Raw genomic sequence first — 14,549 nt, forward strand, 5'->3', positions numbered from 1 at the left:
GCCCAAATATCTTAGTTCGCGTATGAATACCTCTCACTAGTCTCTCTCTCGCGGGTCGCTCCTCACTATTTTCACGGCCAACTTTGATTTCTCGCGCATCTCTCGCGCTACAGCGGCCATCTCATTCGTTGACGTTTCTGTGTTAACCTAGGAGCAAAAGATGTGTATGACGTCAGCGCCCCTAGCGGATTATTATTTTTAGTATAGTTTTTACATTGAAGACAATATAACCACCGAGCGTGGCGCTGAACTCCTACACATTATAGTACAGTTTATAGGGGGAAAATCCTTGCTCGCGGAATTTCGACGAATGTGTTGGCCGTAGTAGCGCGAACAGCGCGTGATCAAAGTTGGCCGTGCTATTTTCAAAACATCTCCGTCAGAGCCAAATTCCTCAAGCGGGGAATAAAGAAAATAAAGCAGGGTCCGGATTTTTTTGGAGATTCTACGTCACTGGACGATTTCAAAACCCCACTTTCCAGCCCCTTTAACGATATTTCGTTTTCGTTCGTAGTATGGTTCAGGAATGGATAAATCCATAATTGCCTTCGTGTGTTCCACTTTATCCTCAAATTTTGTAAATTCGAAATTTTTAATATCTTTAGGCAGCCAATTTTCAACTAATTAATTTGTGAGCATTCCTCCATGCTGTGAGGGTGGTGTATTTGTAATTTCTTTATTATATTTCTCAGTTTAGACTACTAAAATTATAAACTATGTCAGAACCAAAAATAACGTTCTGCGAAATATGTAAAATTTCTTTACTAACAGGTATACAATAGTATAAATTAAATGGTAGTCATTAAATTGTGATCTAGTTCTATTTAGTTTAAGTTTAGTTTGCATTCACTCAATTGAAATAATTTTTTTTAGCACATGCCATCATCCTTGGTGTGGTCTGATAAAATTTTATTTAAAGGATAGTGGATTCCATTTCAAGATTATGTAGGGGGCTCCTGATAACTTAAGTTAAAAGGTCCACTAGCTTTGTAATGGTAGAAAAAAGTAACCCCAAACTTATTTGAGAGATAATATAGCAATACAGTGAAAGTTATCAAAAATGAGATCTGGACTGACTAAGTGGAATGCGTGTATCTTCACTTAGGTAGATCCTTTTAATGAGACTTTTGCCTAAACACAACTTGATTTCTGTTAAATTTTGAAAATTTGTCTATAAACTTTTAATGAAACTAGCGCCAGCCACTCGTAGCTTCGGCTAATGATGCAACATAGATATATATCATTATACTCCATTTGTGTATCTTGTTATATCTTTCGAGTTGTGAAATCACTGGTTTCCCATGATTTTGTAGAATTTCTAATTGGCAGTTATTTTTCCGTGTAATTTTAGCATCATACTCTCATTTTTGTTCCTAAAAAAGTGCTTTAAGTTAAAGACGTAGTTTTACATACTCATTCTGTTTTACTGGCACATTTTTTAGAAAATGATAAGAAAACACACTATGATGGAAAGAAACATAAAAGAAACGAAGGTTTATTTGAATCCTTGAAAAGTTCTGCTGAAAGAACAGTTCATGTTGCGGCATTACCAAATGGAATATTAGAAATGCAGTTGGAAAATTACTTTAACCAATTTGGACCAGTCTCTAAAATAATTTTAGATAAGCAAAATGCTTTTTTCGCATTTGTTGAATTCTTAACCAAGGAAGCTCAGCAAAGCTGCCTTACACATAAAAATCACAAGCTAAATGGGAAATTAGTCAAGGTTTCCGAACGAAGACAACGAGTATGGGATCCATCCAACTCTCCCACAAATAATTTTCAAGAAAAGTTCAAGCAATTTGAAAATAATTGTTTGAAAGTTTTCCAACAGCTACAAGAGTTAAAATCTGTGAGTGGAATCTTCATATAATAATGTTTGTAGAGAGTGTAAATAAATAAACATGGTCTGTCTACATCCATTATCTATTTAATTTATAAATTTGTGTCCCATCTTTATTGTACTAGGTTAAAGACCAGTTTCTGCAAATATCATGGATTGTAACTCTCTCAAGAGAAGAAATGATGAATAGATCCAACTTTGCTAAAATGATAGAAAAATCACTGCAAAAATTTTTTCCTGGGTGTCAAGTTATTGTGTATGGGTCATCTGAAAGTGGTTATGGATTTAAAGGGTGCGACATGGACTTAACAATTCATATACCAGAAAAAAAAGTATTTTTATTTTTTTTCCTAAATGCACTAATAAGGAATAGATATTTCTACAAAATAAATTGAACCAAAAATTTAAATATAAAATGTTTCTCTTACGTGACTTAATATTATATATTAAATAAGTCGAGGCTGGCTCATACTTGCTTGGTTATTTCCCGTTATGTTTTTACAAAGTTAGATGAAAAAAGCTTAGTAACTGAAATAACTAATTATTTTCTTAGTTAATTTAGCAAACAAATGTTAATGGACTTAACAGCAGTGTTTATTTCAGAAAATTTTCTTCGGGGGGGTTTCCCAGACACGCCTGGCAGTGGCGTCGGAAAAAGGGGAAGCTCCCGGGGGGGGGGGGGAGGTTCCCCCCCCCCCCCCCCCCCCCGGAGAGATGCCTGAAAGAAAAACTGCTTAACAGGTTAAAAGACATTGAGAGTTTTTTCTCTAATAAGGAGACTACCCGAGGTGGTTATCTCAGTTTTCGTTCTAACTCGGGTGGTAAGTAGACCTTCATGTAACTTAAAAAATCTTAAAGGGAATTTATGCAATGGGCTACGGTTTTGCCATGGCAACGAAAAATGTTTTTGACAACATGCATTAAAATAATTAACAGAAAATTGATTTTATAAATCTTCAATCGATTATTAGGATAATTTCAAATGCTTCTAACAAAATTTACCCAGTTAATCGTTAATTCAAGTACTGATTGCCAATAGAAAAGAGCAAGTATCACATGCCAAGACAAAACTATGGCCATGTTTATTTGAGGATCTCATGCCATGTATTTAGCCTGTAGATCCCTGTAATGGCATAGTAAGTAAATGCAATAAGAAGGCCTTAATTTATCATTTAGTATTTTCTGAATATACTCAGTTGCAATCCTAGAAAGAGAAAAATTCTCATAGAGAGTTGCTTTTAAATAACATATAGAAGAGAAATTGCTTTAAGAAATGTAGTTGACTTTATTTACACAAATTGAGATAACACATGTAGGTACACTCATAAATGGAACCTTCAACCACTAAGTATTATCTTGTCAAAACTGTACTATAATTTTGCCCTTTCTAAGATTGCAACAAACAAGCGAGTATAGCAAGCAGTATGCAGAGAAATGCCAAAGTTTAGAAACATTTTTGCTGAGGAATTTGATGTATTAATTACAGTATTTAAACCAAAAAAGACAAAGCCTAATTTTATTTATTAGTTGCATTTTTGTTTTTATAAGGCCAGAGTAGATAAAGCACCATTGTCAAATGCTCCATCTGTTCTTGATGTCCAACAGGGGAAAGTTAGTAAAGATGAACTGTTAAATCTACCTAACGACCTCATGCTTTTATTTCTTAAAAAAGTTATAAGCAAAATTCCTAAATGCGCTCGACTTATGGTAATACCCAGCGTACGTTGCCCTATTTTAAGGTTTTTGAACACTCATCTTGGAATAAGCTGTGATATGTGCTTCAATAAAAAGTAGGTTATTCAAAATTAAATTAATTTATATATGCTAGTTAATAAAAAATAAAAACTTAAATTTTCCCTTTAGAAATTAAGTATACTTGCTATGATTAGTTCATTATTGTGAAGTGATTTCTTGATTCATATTCTTAAAAAGTATATTACACAATTTTTGTCTAAAATAGTTAGATCTGTTCCTCGAAGATCCTTTAAAATAAACTTTGAATTATATCACCTATACTTTAAATAAGCTATATATAAGTCCAAAGTCATTTAAAGAGAATCTGTAGAGGTTATTCAGATAAGCACTCAGGATTAATTTATAGCTCACCATCAGCCACCATAATGTAATGAACATTTAGGCTGATACTTAGATATTAAATGACTAACTTACAAAGAACAATAGTTTATTATTATGAACTACTAGCCAGGCCTCTTAAGCTACTTATCCTGTTCCAGCCTTCACAACTGCCCCAAAACTCAACTCTGATAGCCCTTTTAAAAAACTTTTTTTTTAAATGACACCTATGGAAACACCGAGGGGTAAGACAGTCTCAGATAATCCGTACACTGAGTTCGTGCATTTAGCACTGTTAAAGGTACGTATTTTCAAGAGTTCTCGAGTTCCATTTAGTACTGTCAAAGGTACGGCAGTGTACACAGAGTTCGCAGAGTGTCTTACCCCTCGGGAAACACTTTTATTATATCTGTGGTATTTTTAGTATTTCCTGTAAATTTTTTTTAATAATAATTTACTATTCTAGCAAGTTAAATAAATCCAAAAGAAAATAAAAGAGCCAAAACCATAGGATAATATCCACAATATTTTTCAACAAGGTTTTTAACTAGCTAAATCTTAGATGGATACCACAGCAGTCATTAGTTAGAAATTTATTTTTTGTAGCAATCTGCCAAAAGTTTTTATTCCAAACCACTTGTATTTCACCAGTTTTTATTCAAATATTTCGGAGAGTTAATATTTAATCCAACTGTGTGATTTCAGAATTGCGATACAAAACACTAAATTACTGAAGCATTATGGGAGATTAGATGTACGAGTACGTCCATTACTGCTGACGTTGAGATACTGGGCAAAACTGAAAGATTTATTAGGGTCCGGACACAAATTTACAAGTTATTCTTTCACGTGGCTAGTGTTGTTCTACCTCCAAAAATGTGAACCACCTGTTGTGCTACCTGTGGAAGCTCTCCAGAAGTTGGTTGGTATGTTTGTTTTTATTAAAATAACAGCTGTTATGCCTTTTCAATATTAGCAGAAGAAAATAGGGGGGAAGTACATTTCTGTAGCTTTGGGCCATGCAAAGCGACCCTTGTCCCTAAAAACCAGACTCGCGACAAAGAAATTCAAATTTAGCCAATCAGAGAGAGGGAAAGAATCGTTCGAAATTTCCGTAGTGGCGCCACCCAATGGTCATCAAATGAACTAGTGACTATTTACTTGGCGAAAAATGTCGAGAGACTCGAGAGTCGAGACAGATTATCTGATTGGGTTTAGTTTCGTGTACTATTATGGTACTTAATTTAGTTAATTAAGGATGAATAAGAGTGTTAAATGCAATTTTTTTGATTGAGTAAAAAGAGACCAGATTTGCCAAACCAGAGGTTTTAAAGGTAGAAATAAAAGTAGTTAGGTTGAAATTTTTACAAACACTAGCGAATAATTAAACCTTGGCGTTGCTAGCCGACTGCCAGTACATGTAGTGAGTAATGACCAAACTCAAACAGCTCACAAGACTGTGGTGATAAAAATGTCTTCGAACATTCAACTATGCAAACTATTGAATTCATTGGTGCATTACCAAAATCAAATGAGACTAACGAAAGCTTTGCGCGGCCAGATATGTATCTTCAAAAACCTTAAACCTAGACTCGGATGATACTTCATATCTAAATTTTGAATACATATAATTAAATTTCTAAAGAGAAGTTAAATTTTGTCGTCTGTTTCTCATCTGCCTCTCTGAGGCTTACAGATTTTCCGTAAGCCTTAGAGAGGCTGATGAACTTTAGCCCACAAAATAGTTTTGCCATTTTACTTACATCATTAAGCAGTTGGTGTAACCATTCGCCGTTTCCTGCCAAACCCCCGCTCTAAAATAAGGCGCGAAAAAATCGAGAAAGTGACGCCTCCCAAAATTTCCTAAGAAACGTACTTCCCCCCTATTTTCTTCTGATATTAGTAATTGTTTTCAGATGAAGAGTATACAATTGAAGGATATAACATTGCCTTTTGTGAGGATTACGCTGTATTACCTAAATCACAAAACAAAGATGATATTGGTAATAATATTGGACTATTGTTTGTTCATGAAATATTTTAAATTTAATTTTAACTGTAAACTTTCAGTCATCCTTTTAAAGGGCTTTTACCAGTTCTACTTTAGTTTTGATTTCACAATGAATGCAATATGTCCTAAAACTGGTAAAATTACAAACAGAAATGAACTGAAAGAAGAGTTGGTCTTGCACAAGGATTTCAAGGTAGTAATATTGTTTACTTTGACTACTAATGATATCAGAGACAGACCTTAAAAAGAAATCGGTGTTGATAACAATACCATACAACACAATATCATGGGCTTAAGCAAGTAAATTTAAAACTACCAAAATGGTTCATTGTAAATTTTATGATTTAGTCTTACATTACATCATTAACTTAAGTTTATACCAAAAATAAAAAAAAGTTGAACTTGCAAGTTCTGTGGGTTTGTATAACATTTCTTAAGTAAATGATAAATGTAGGAGACCTAGAGCTTTAGCCGATTAAAAATATTTTTAGATGAGTCACGATAGTGAAAAAAGCTTGGCAAAAATAAAATGCCAGCAAGCAGTGAGTGGCATTTAAATTAACCACAAGTGCTACTGATTATTTAATTACTAATGTCTTACTAATGGGTCATTCCACGACAAATCGACCAAATTTTTTTAAATTTTCCACCCTACCTTAAGGGTTATTCTGGTTGAAAAAGCCGATTTCCAAATTATTTTTAATGTGCGATAAGCGGTTTTTGAGATATTTGCTAAAGAACTTTACCAAAAAAAACCAAAAAGGCCTCGACACCGAAAACCTGGAAATTGATATCTCTGTCAATAAAAGTCCGATTTTAATGGGATAAAGCTTATTTTAAAGCATTTTTGTTATAAAAACCAGAATAAAATTTGACCTTTACCTGTTACCCCAATTTTAGTGAAATATAAATATTTTTTTTCGAATTCCCTGTGTATGATTTAGTCGAAAAGATCAAAATCCCAGAGTAGGATTTTTAGTTCTTTAGAAATAAATTATTTTGTACAACCCCTCGTGCAGTTTTAGAGATATGGAACTTTGTATACCTATCTTGTTAGTCCAGTCGATTTAAATTAAAAAAGGGGTGTAACTAGAAAAATTTTCAATAGAATTTTTATCTTTTGCAATGTGTTCCTAAAATCGGTTTGAACAGCCCCTGAAAAATTTCCATGAATCCCACCATGAGAAAGTGGTCACAGGTGGTCAAGCTAGATTTTATTTGGAAAATACGGTCGGGGAAAGTTTAAAGTTATCCTGACTTCATGCTTTGAGATTAAAGGCATATTGTAGCGGCTGACGAAGGACTACGGTCCGAAAGCTCCCAATCATTTTATTTTAATAAAAATCATTCTTTAAATTCCATGAAGTAGCAGTACTTTTTATTATAAATCATCATAACAATTAAAGGCTGAAATTTGATGAATATACTTCACAGCTATAGGGGATAATTATAGGCCAAAGCTTTTTACCGCCGCCATCTTGGATTCAATATGGCGGACGCAAGTTCGGTGTAAATCTCGGAATATCTTATCAAAAAACCTTATAACGTATGCAAATACTCTTGATATTGTATATTATCTATATTTCTGGTTTATCACGGGCTTGCGCGGTAATAATATTACCCCGCCATTCGTAAAATACAGTATGGCGGCCGTTTCACCCTACAAGAGTTAGAATCACAATTGTTACTGGGACGATTTATGCCGAGTTTGGACGGAGATATCAATTTCCTGGTTTTCGGTGTCGAGGCCTTTTTGGCCTTTTTTGGTAAAGTTCTATAGCTAATATCTCAAAATCCGCTTATCGCACATTAAAAATAATTTGGAAATCGGCTTTTTCGACGAGAATAACCCTTAAGGCAAATTTTTATCCAATTCTTAAAAGGTAGGGTGGATACCTTTGGACGATTTGTCATGGAATGACATTATTCCTACTTTATAGCAAAGTTACTTATTGTTCATAACATAATTATTTTCGATCCAATGAGCTTTTGTTTTGAATCAAGGCCCAGAGAAAGGTGCATGAGTGGCTTCATCAGCTGTAAGAGCTGACCATTTGTCTAGTAATTATTGTGCCCACGTTTCCTTAGGACATGCGTGGACTAGCGTTCATTGCTTTCGAATTACAAAATAAGAACTATGTGCAAATTGAATTTTTGGTGGGTGCCAAGCATTTTATTGTGGCATTTTCAAACGTTTATGCATGTTATTAAATATTTATGGACAAATGGTTTTTTAAATTTACAAACTTCATGTGCTAAAACATTGAAATTTATATATTACATGATAAAATGAGAACCAACCAGAAATCAAGTGTATTAAATATTTTTTATAAAGAACCATAATAAAGAGACTAATGATAGATATTTGCTAATTGAAATTATCATTAAATAATAATTTTGTACTTTCCAAAGTGCAATTTATGATCTTCAGAAATTTGGCCCCCGCACAGATATTTGGGTACAAGGGAAATTGATCCACATATTTAACGTAACAGCCTGTGCTTCAAGAGCAAAACTTTTATCAATATATGTAGTTGATATTCTTTGGGTAGATATGCTTCAACTATTATTAATAGATAAAAATTGTTGATGTTGGATTATCTTCCAATGATTTTGGGGGACAGGAAAACATACTTAGGGGATGAGACGATGAAATCTCTTTTCTGTGTCACTGACAGGAATACATGATGGAAAGTAGGATAATAAAACATAGCTCTTAGCATAGGCGTGCGCAGGCATTTAAAGCAGGTCGGGCCAACTTATTTTTTATGCCCTTTTAAGCTCTTGTGCTCTCTATCCTTTTTTGTGAAACTTATTAAATACCATGGCGCTCTTGTGTAGTTCCTTTCTTTCTCAATAGATGTGGCTAGAATTGTTTTTTTAGAGTATAGTAGAGTATGTGACGAAACTATAGTACTTTTTATTTTAAACTAGACTAAAAACCAATAGTTTACTAAATTACATTGTCGCGTGTTGCTTTAAAAAAAACGTGTTCTACTTTTTAAAATTTGATTTTCATAATCCCTTAATATCAAATTTTAACTATTAAAAAGATCTGTCAAACCTTTTATTTTATCCTTTTTAATCCAGGTATCTAGTTTTCGTGTTTGATTTATTACTAGCTTTTTTAGACATTCCTTTTTAAAATCGTCGCCCGATTTTAGTTTTTGATTTAACACATTTATTTCTACACGCTGGTTCATGAAGTAACACTCGGTTTTCACTGGGCGATTTTCTTTGCGTATATAATTTCGCAAAAAGAGCGGAAAACGTAAAATCCGTTTTCCTTATTTTTTCGCTTGTGAGTTTTCACTGGGCGAAACGATTCTTTTTTAATTTTGCATACGGAACCGGAACAAAACTGTCTCGTGTTTAAAAAAAAACAATAAAAATGATCTCGTCTGTAAACAAACATGGAGGACGACGTAGTTGTTGAAGTTAATAATACCCTTGAAGTTTACTTATTGTATCTTATTTGAAAAAAAAAAAAACAATACACTAGACGATTCTGGGTGCGTGATTTGTATCTTAGAAGGTTTCTCCAAGGAGACTTTGCAAATCTTGTACAGGAAATGAGACAGTGTTTCAGAATTTATAGCCCGGTGTACCTAGTAACAAAGACCATACCACCGGAGGTCTATCATCTTAGTGCCCTACGCCAGCGTCCCCCTATCCCGGACAGGTGACAAATCTAGCATGGGTAACAGAACCCTACTACTGATGGTCGCACCTTTGACGCATGCCACCCAACCCAGCAGAAGGTGCAGCAATGGGTGGACCATTTCCCACTTCACACACAGCAGTGGGAGTAAGAGTGGATGCTGGAGAGAGCTTCTAAAGAGGAACGATGGGCACACAGCAGTCCAAGTAACCCGGCACAGCGCACTGGAGATCCCGGCATTGTTCCAAAAGGCCGGGAAACTGGACCATCATGCCCTCATACGGAGGCCCGCGGCCCCACAGCAGGCTAACCAATCCGCCGAGGGGGCCAGTTTGCCTGGACCCTCTCCGTTAGCCTGAGGTGGAGATAGGACCATTTTTATCAGAGTTAACATCTCCCAGTGCGCCACCGCCCTGGATATGATCGGTCTATGTCTACGGGGAAAAAAACGCGGCAAAAACATGAATTTCGCAAAAATAACAAGATATTTTTCCTTTTCCGCTAAAAAATACGAAAATCGCACAAAAATCACTCAGTGAAAACTGGGTGTAATGCGGTGAGGGTTCGGCCGTTGGTTTGGCGAGCAGTATCGGCTCGGTTTTGGCGGGAAAAGCACTCACTTGCACCTTTTTCTGATAGAGCAGGTTACACGAAGAAGAAGTGTTTGAACGACACTACAGCAATGGTAAAAATCCCATTAGATTTATTTTCTTAAAAAAAACTCGGAAAACTCCCCGACAGCGATACACTACACCGACTTGTCTGTAGCCCTAGGTACTACCAAAAATGCCGCAGTTTTGGTTAGTTTCCTCATACAGCTCAGTCCTACTAAAAACAAAACAATACGTCGAAAATTTCCCAGTTTAAAATGTAAAAAAAACTATGTTTAGTCACTGAAGCTCCATAGTGTAAATGGATATCGCCGAACTACTTAAGAATGAAATAAATAATAGCGTTCAAGCGAAAACAATGTATACATGATATTAAACAAGACCTTTCTGATGTAATTATATAAAAAATTTCGTGACCTTTTTGGCCCAGAAAAATGTTGGGGGGGCAATGCCGCCCTGCCCCATCCTAATGACGACCCTAACTACAGTCCATGCTTAATATGCCGTCGTCATGTATTTCGCTTAAGCTAATTTAGTTACGACGTTGTACTAACGAATACTAGTTGATATTCAGGGCTCGTGTGAACTACATTTAGTAAACTAGCATTGAAACGGTAAAACCGTTTTTAGCAGCTAGTTTAAAATGTACTATCGAATCATTTTCGCAGTCGTGGGACCGTGGCTACAGAGTCCCAAAAAAAGTATACTAGTTCCAAACGACTAATTTCACGACAGTGTCGGTCAGTCGCCATTTTCACAAACAGTTTATTAAAATATAAAATACGTGTCCGAAACGACTGGGAGTGAATCTAGAATATCACCAAATAACAATGATTTTTTTTAGCGTGTTACCGATAACTATACTTTTTTACTTGTATTTTACATTCTTATCTTTTTATCGATTTTCTCTTGTTCTAGTTTAGAATCTTATTTTGGTGGATTTTAGGAAATTTTGGGCACCTACAATGTTAAGGCTTGCGCCCTTTCAGTTTTCAGGTCGGGCCATGGCCCACCCTGGCCCTATCGTGCGCACGCCTATGGCTCTTAGTCTAAAGATGGTTTTACTTGTATGCCACTGTTTTTGAATATTTATTTGTTATTTCTTTTTGTGTATTAATTATTGCTGCATGCTTAAGTATTTATTACAATATTTAATTTAGATAATTAAATTTTTTTTTGTAATAGCTTACTCCACTTACTCTTCAAGATCCATTTGAACTGGATAGAAATATAACGTCGAATGTAACTGCTACCTCTGTTGTAAATTTTTTGGAAATGATTGAGGATGCTCATAAGATATGTCAGTCGCCAGAATTTAATAATTTCAGTGATGATTTAGATAAACCACGTGGGCTGAATCTATTTTTCTCATCCAACGATTCTAATCAAAATCGATTGAAACGAAAGTTAGATAATGTAAACCATGACATGATTTTCTCAATTCCATTCACAGATAAAATGATGGATGTATTCAGACAGGTAGGGTTACTTTTAAATATATTTAAGAGCCATAGCCATTATTGGGGGGGATGGGTCTAGCCCAATCAAGCACTCCAACCTAACCATAGCCTCTGCCCCAACATCAACAGATCATCTTAATTTGATAGGTGTTAAAGCTCTTAAACAGTGATATTCAAGATTGTTTTATATGAATATCATTGTGATGTGTCTAAGAGTTGAAAGATTGATCTGTAAGCCATTATACAGGCGAGCAAACATTTTACCAACATGGTTGGCCCAGCATATGGGTCAGTCCAACTCTGATCTGTGATCAAACATTATACCATCATAATATTATTAGTTACATTTTCTTTTCTTACTTACCCAAAAATATGGCTAATTGGGTCTTGTGTTATACTAATTTAGTTACCACTGTAATCCTTCTTTTGGTAAGATGTTGCTAGATATTGTGGGTTAGTAAGTTATTCCAAAAAGCAAGTAGTATCCTTAGGGTGGGAGAGTGGATAACACTTGTCTTGTAGCAAGATGGTCCAAGTTTGATCCCAGCTTGTTATGGTGTTATAAATATTATTAGACATTACACACCTAATGAAGAAATATAAATTGGAAATTGTTGGTCAGTGTAAAATTAGTACTAAACCTTTTCGGCCCTGGCTCGACCCTTATGAAAAAGATGCATTTTCTTTTCGCTCCTATAAATGTTTTAATTTTTTTTTATTTTATCTATAAATCGTCCCTTACCAAAAAATAAGTTGGTTTTTAGTTGGCTTTTAGTTGGTTTACACATTTTAGTTGATATTAAGTTGGTTTTAAGTAGGCTCAAGTTGCCAGCATATTTCAAGACACTAGTTAAAGGGGTAATAAGTTGGTTTTAAGTAGGTTTTAAGTAGGCTGGAAAATTCTTATTTTTTCTAAGTTGGTAATTAGTTGGTTTTAAGTGGTCGGAAAATTTCATATTATTTTTAAGTTGGTTTTAAGTTGGTTTTAAGTTTGTGCTTGTATCGCGAGAAGGTTTAAAATGTTTTGACGAATATTTTTCTACTAAATAACTACGCTCGTCCAAATATACAAAGAACGTATTTATATTTCTAAGAACCTACGAGGGTACTTTGTAACGATCCGTCCAAGGGTCGCTCTTTAACAGAATATTTCGGGCACATTTCATGCTTGTGACTAGTGTTGTTCCAGCAGAGGCGTAGCGAGAGAAAATGGCGCCCGGGGTATTTAGCCGCTTTTGCGCCCCCCTTAATATATAGTTTTAAAGGGAGTATGTATATGTATATTTTAGTAGTTGTTAAGTGGTTTAAAGGCCTAGGTTTGCTTCTGTCAGTCCGCCTTTATATTGACTTGCCTGCAGTGCAAATACCCTGGTGGTAGGCCACCCACTAAACATGTTGTTGTCTTTACTAAGTAAGTTTCAAGTTGGCTTTAAGTTGTTTTTATTAAGTAAGTTTTAAGTTGGTTTTAAGTAGTCTTTATTAAGCAAGTTTCAAGTTGGTTTTAAGTTGGTTTTAAGTTGCCTCCATTAAGCAAAATCAGAGTTGGTTTTAAGTCTACTTCTAGTTGGTTTTAAGTTGGTTTTAAGTAGGTTTTAAGTAGGTTTTAAGTTGGTATTTGTCTCAAATACCAACTTAAAACCTACTTAAAACCAAGTTTAAATATTTTTTAGCCAACTTATTTTTTGGTAAGGGGTGGTTATTGATGAACTGAAAAAGGTAAAATAAGTCATTATCAGGCTTATGAATATAAACTTCCATTCGGTTTCCTACAAGTATGGGCCCACCTGAGAATAATTTTCTAGCTTCATTTTAGTGGTTTTTTTGGTAACTAAATAAAAGTTGAGCTTTGGCAATAATTGTACTAAAATTTGGGAAGAATGAACTTAATTTTAGTGACGTTGTCTTCAGAAATAATCCAATATAACAATTGAGATTAACAAGCTACAATAAATTTCAGGAATTTTTGGAAGACAACAGCTCAGATCAAGTTACACATAAATTAATGCAAAAGGCCTGTACCACAATTCAAAATATTTTTCAAGAAGGACTGATGATGGAGTGCACCATTTTTGAAAACCATTTTGAAAAAGTATCTCAAGGCTCAGCGAGCCTTGAAGAAAATCATTGTAAAAACACTGAAGTCCCTGATGGGGAAGACTCGCCATGTAAAAAAATTAAAATCTCTGACAAGGAAGAAAAACTCTCTCAATGTGAATTAATTATGAAATTACGCTGCACCGCTCATTACAGAACATGGAATGGAAGAAGAAAGAAAAGAATAGATGAATCATCTATCAACTCTCCATTACAGTGTGAAAAGATGCTTTCACTGGCTTTAATAAAAGAACAACAACTTGAAAAATCTGGAAAACCTTTGTTTGTGTTCGAAGTTCATTTATTTCGCCAAAAAAAGGGAGCCGTGCAGTTAATAAGGATAAATTTGGTGCCAGTAACAGAGAGTAAAGAGTTTACTAAATGTGTTTCGGTATTTTTAGTTGGATACATTCCAAAAATTTTAGAGTCATGTTTGACTTACTGTCCTGTCCTATAAAAATATCAAAAATATTATTTTAAATTTGTATTGTTACTTAATAAATTTAAGTATAAAGTTGGTTAAAATTTGTTGTTGTATGCCCGAACAAAACTGAGCTCCACTGTAATTTCAACATTAAAAAGATTATCTAAGTAAAGCATCATATTATAAGGAGCACAAATCGATTCACTAAACCTATCAATATTGAAGTGTAGGAGGTTATCAGGATGAAAAAATTTAGCTGTCACAGGAGGCTTAGTTAAGTATTTCTGTTTTCAGCCAATTGTATTTATACTTTAAGTTCTGATTGTTCCACAAACTTATCACTGTGCAGAAAAAGCACCAAGTACAGTGGTA

The 14,549-nt window shown here is 34.7% G+C and overlaps 1 protein-coding gene across 4 annotated transcripts; it reads left to right on the forward strand.

Moving 5' to 3' along the window:
- Nucleotides 1–629: 629 nt before the first annotated feature.
- Nucleotides 630–14,274, forward strand: LOC149966630 (poly(A) RNA polymerase, mitochondrial-like). Of its 4 annotated transcripts, none has more exons than XM_090153597.1 (9): nucleotides 630–771; nucleotides 1,443–1,852; nucleotides 1,969–2,175; nucleotides 3,371–3,633; nucleotides 4,622–4,842; nucleotides 5,833–5,919; nucleotides 5,987–6,120; nucleotides 11,385–11,678; nucleotides 13,617–14,274. In XM_090153597.1, the coding sequence occupies exons 1-9, from the start codon at nucleotides 717–719 to the stop codon at nucleotides 14,208–14,210; spliced, it is 2,265 nt and encodes a 754-aa protein (XP_090009723.1). In that variant the 5' UTR covers nucleotides 630–716; the 3' UTR covers nucleotides 14,211–14,274. The 4 variants fall into 4 exon arrangements, with proteins under 4 accessions (XP_090009723.1, XP_090009731.1, XP_090009725.1 ...); XM_090153599.1 differs by having other exon boundaries at nucleotides 631–771; nucleotides 3,392–3,633; XM_090153605.1 differs by lacking the exon at nucleotides 11,385–11,678.
- Nucleotides 14,275–14,549: the final 275 nt, after the last annotated feature.

This window comes from Leiobunum rupestre, chromosome 1 (genome assembly GCF_980474605.1).
Source record: "Leiobunum rupestre chromosome 1, qqLeiRupe1.1.hap1, whole genome shotgun sequence".
Classification (NCBI taxonomy): Eukaryota; Metazoa; Arthropoda; class Arachnida; order Opiliones; family Sclerosomatidae; genus Leiobunum; species Leiobunum rupestre.

Coding starts and splice junctions, on each gene's coding strand:
- LOC149966630 (XM_090153597.1), top strand. CDS start 717: ATGTCAGAACCAAAAATAACGTTCTGCGAAATATGTAAAATTTCTTTA. Junction 1,853..1,968: donor AGCTACAAGAGTTAAAATCT/GTGAGTGGAATC, acceptor TTATTGTACTAG/GTTAAAGACCAGTTTCTGCA. Junction 3,634..4,621: donor GATATGTGCTTCAATAAAAA/GTAGGTTATTCA, acceptor GTGTGATTTCAG/AATTGCGATACAAAACACTA.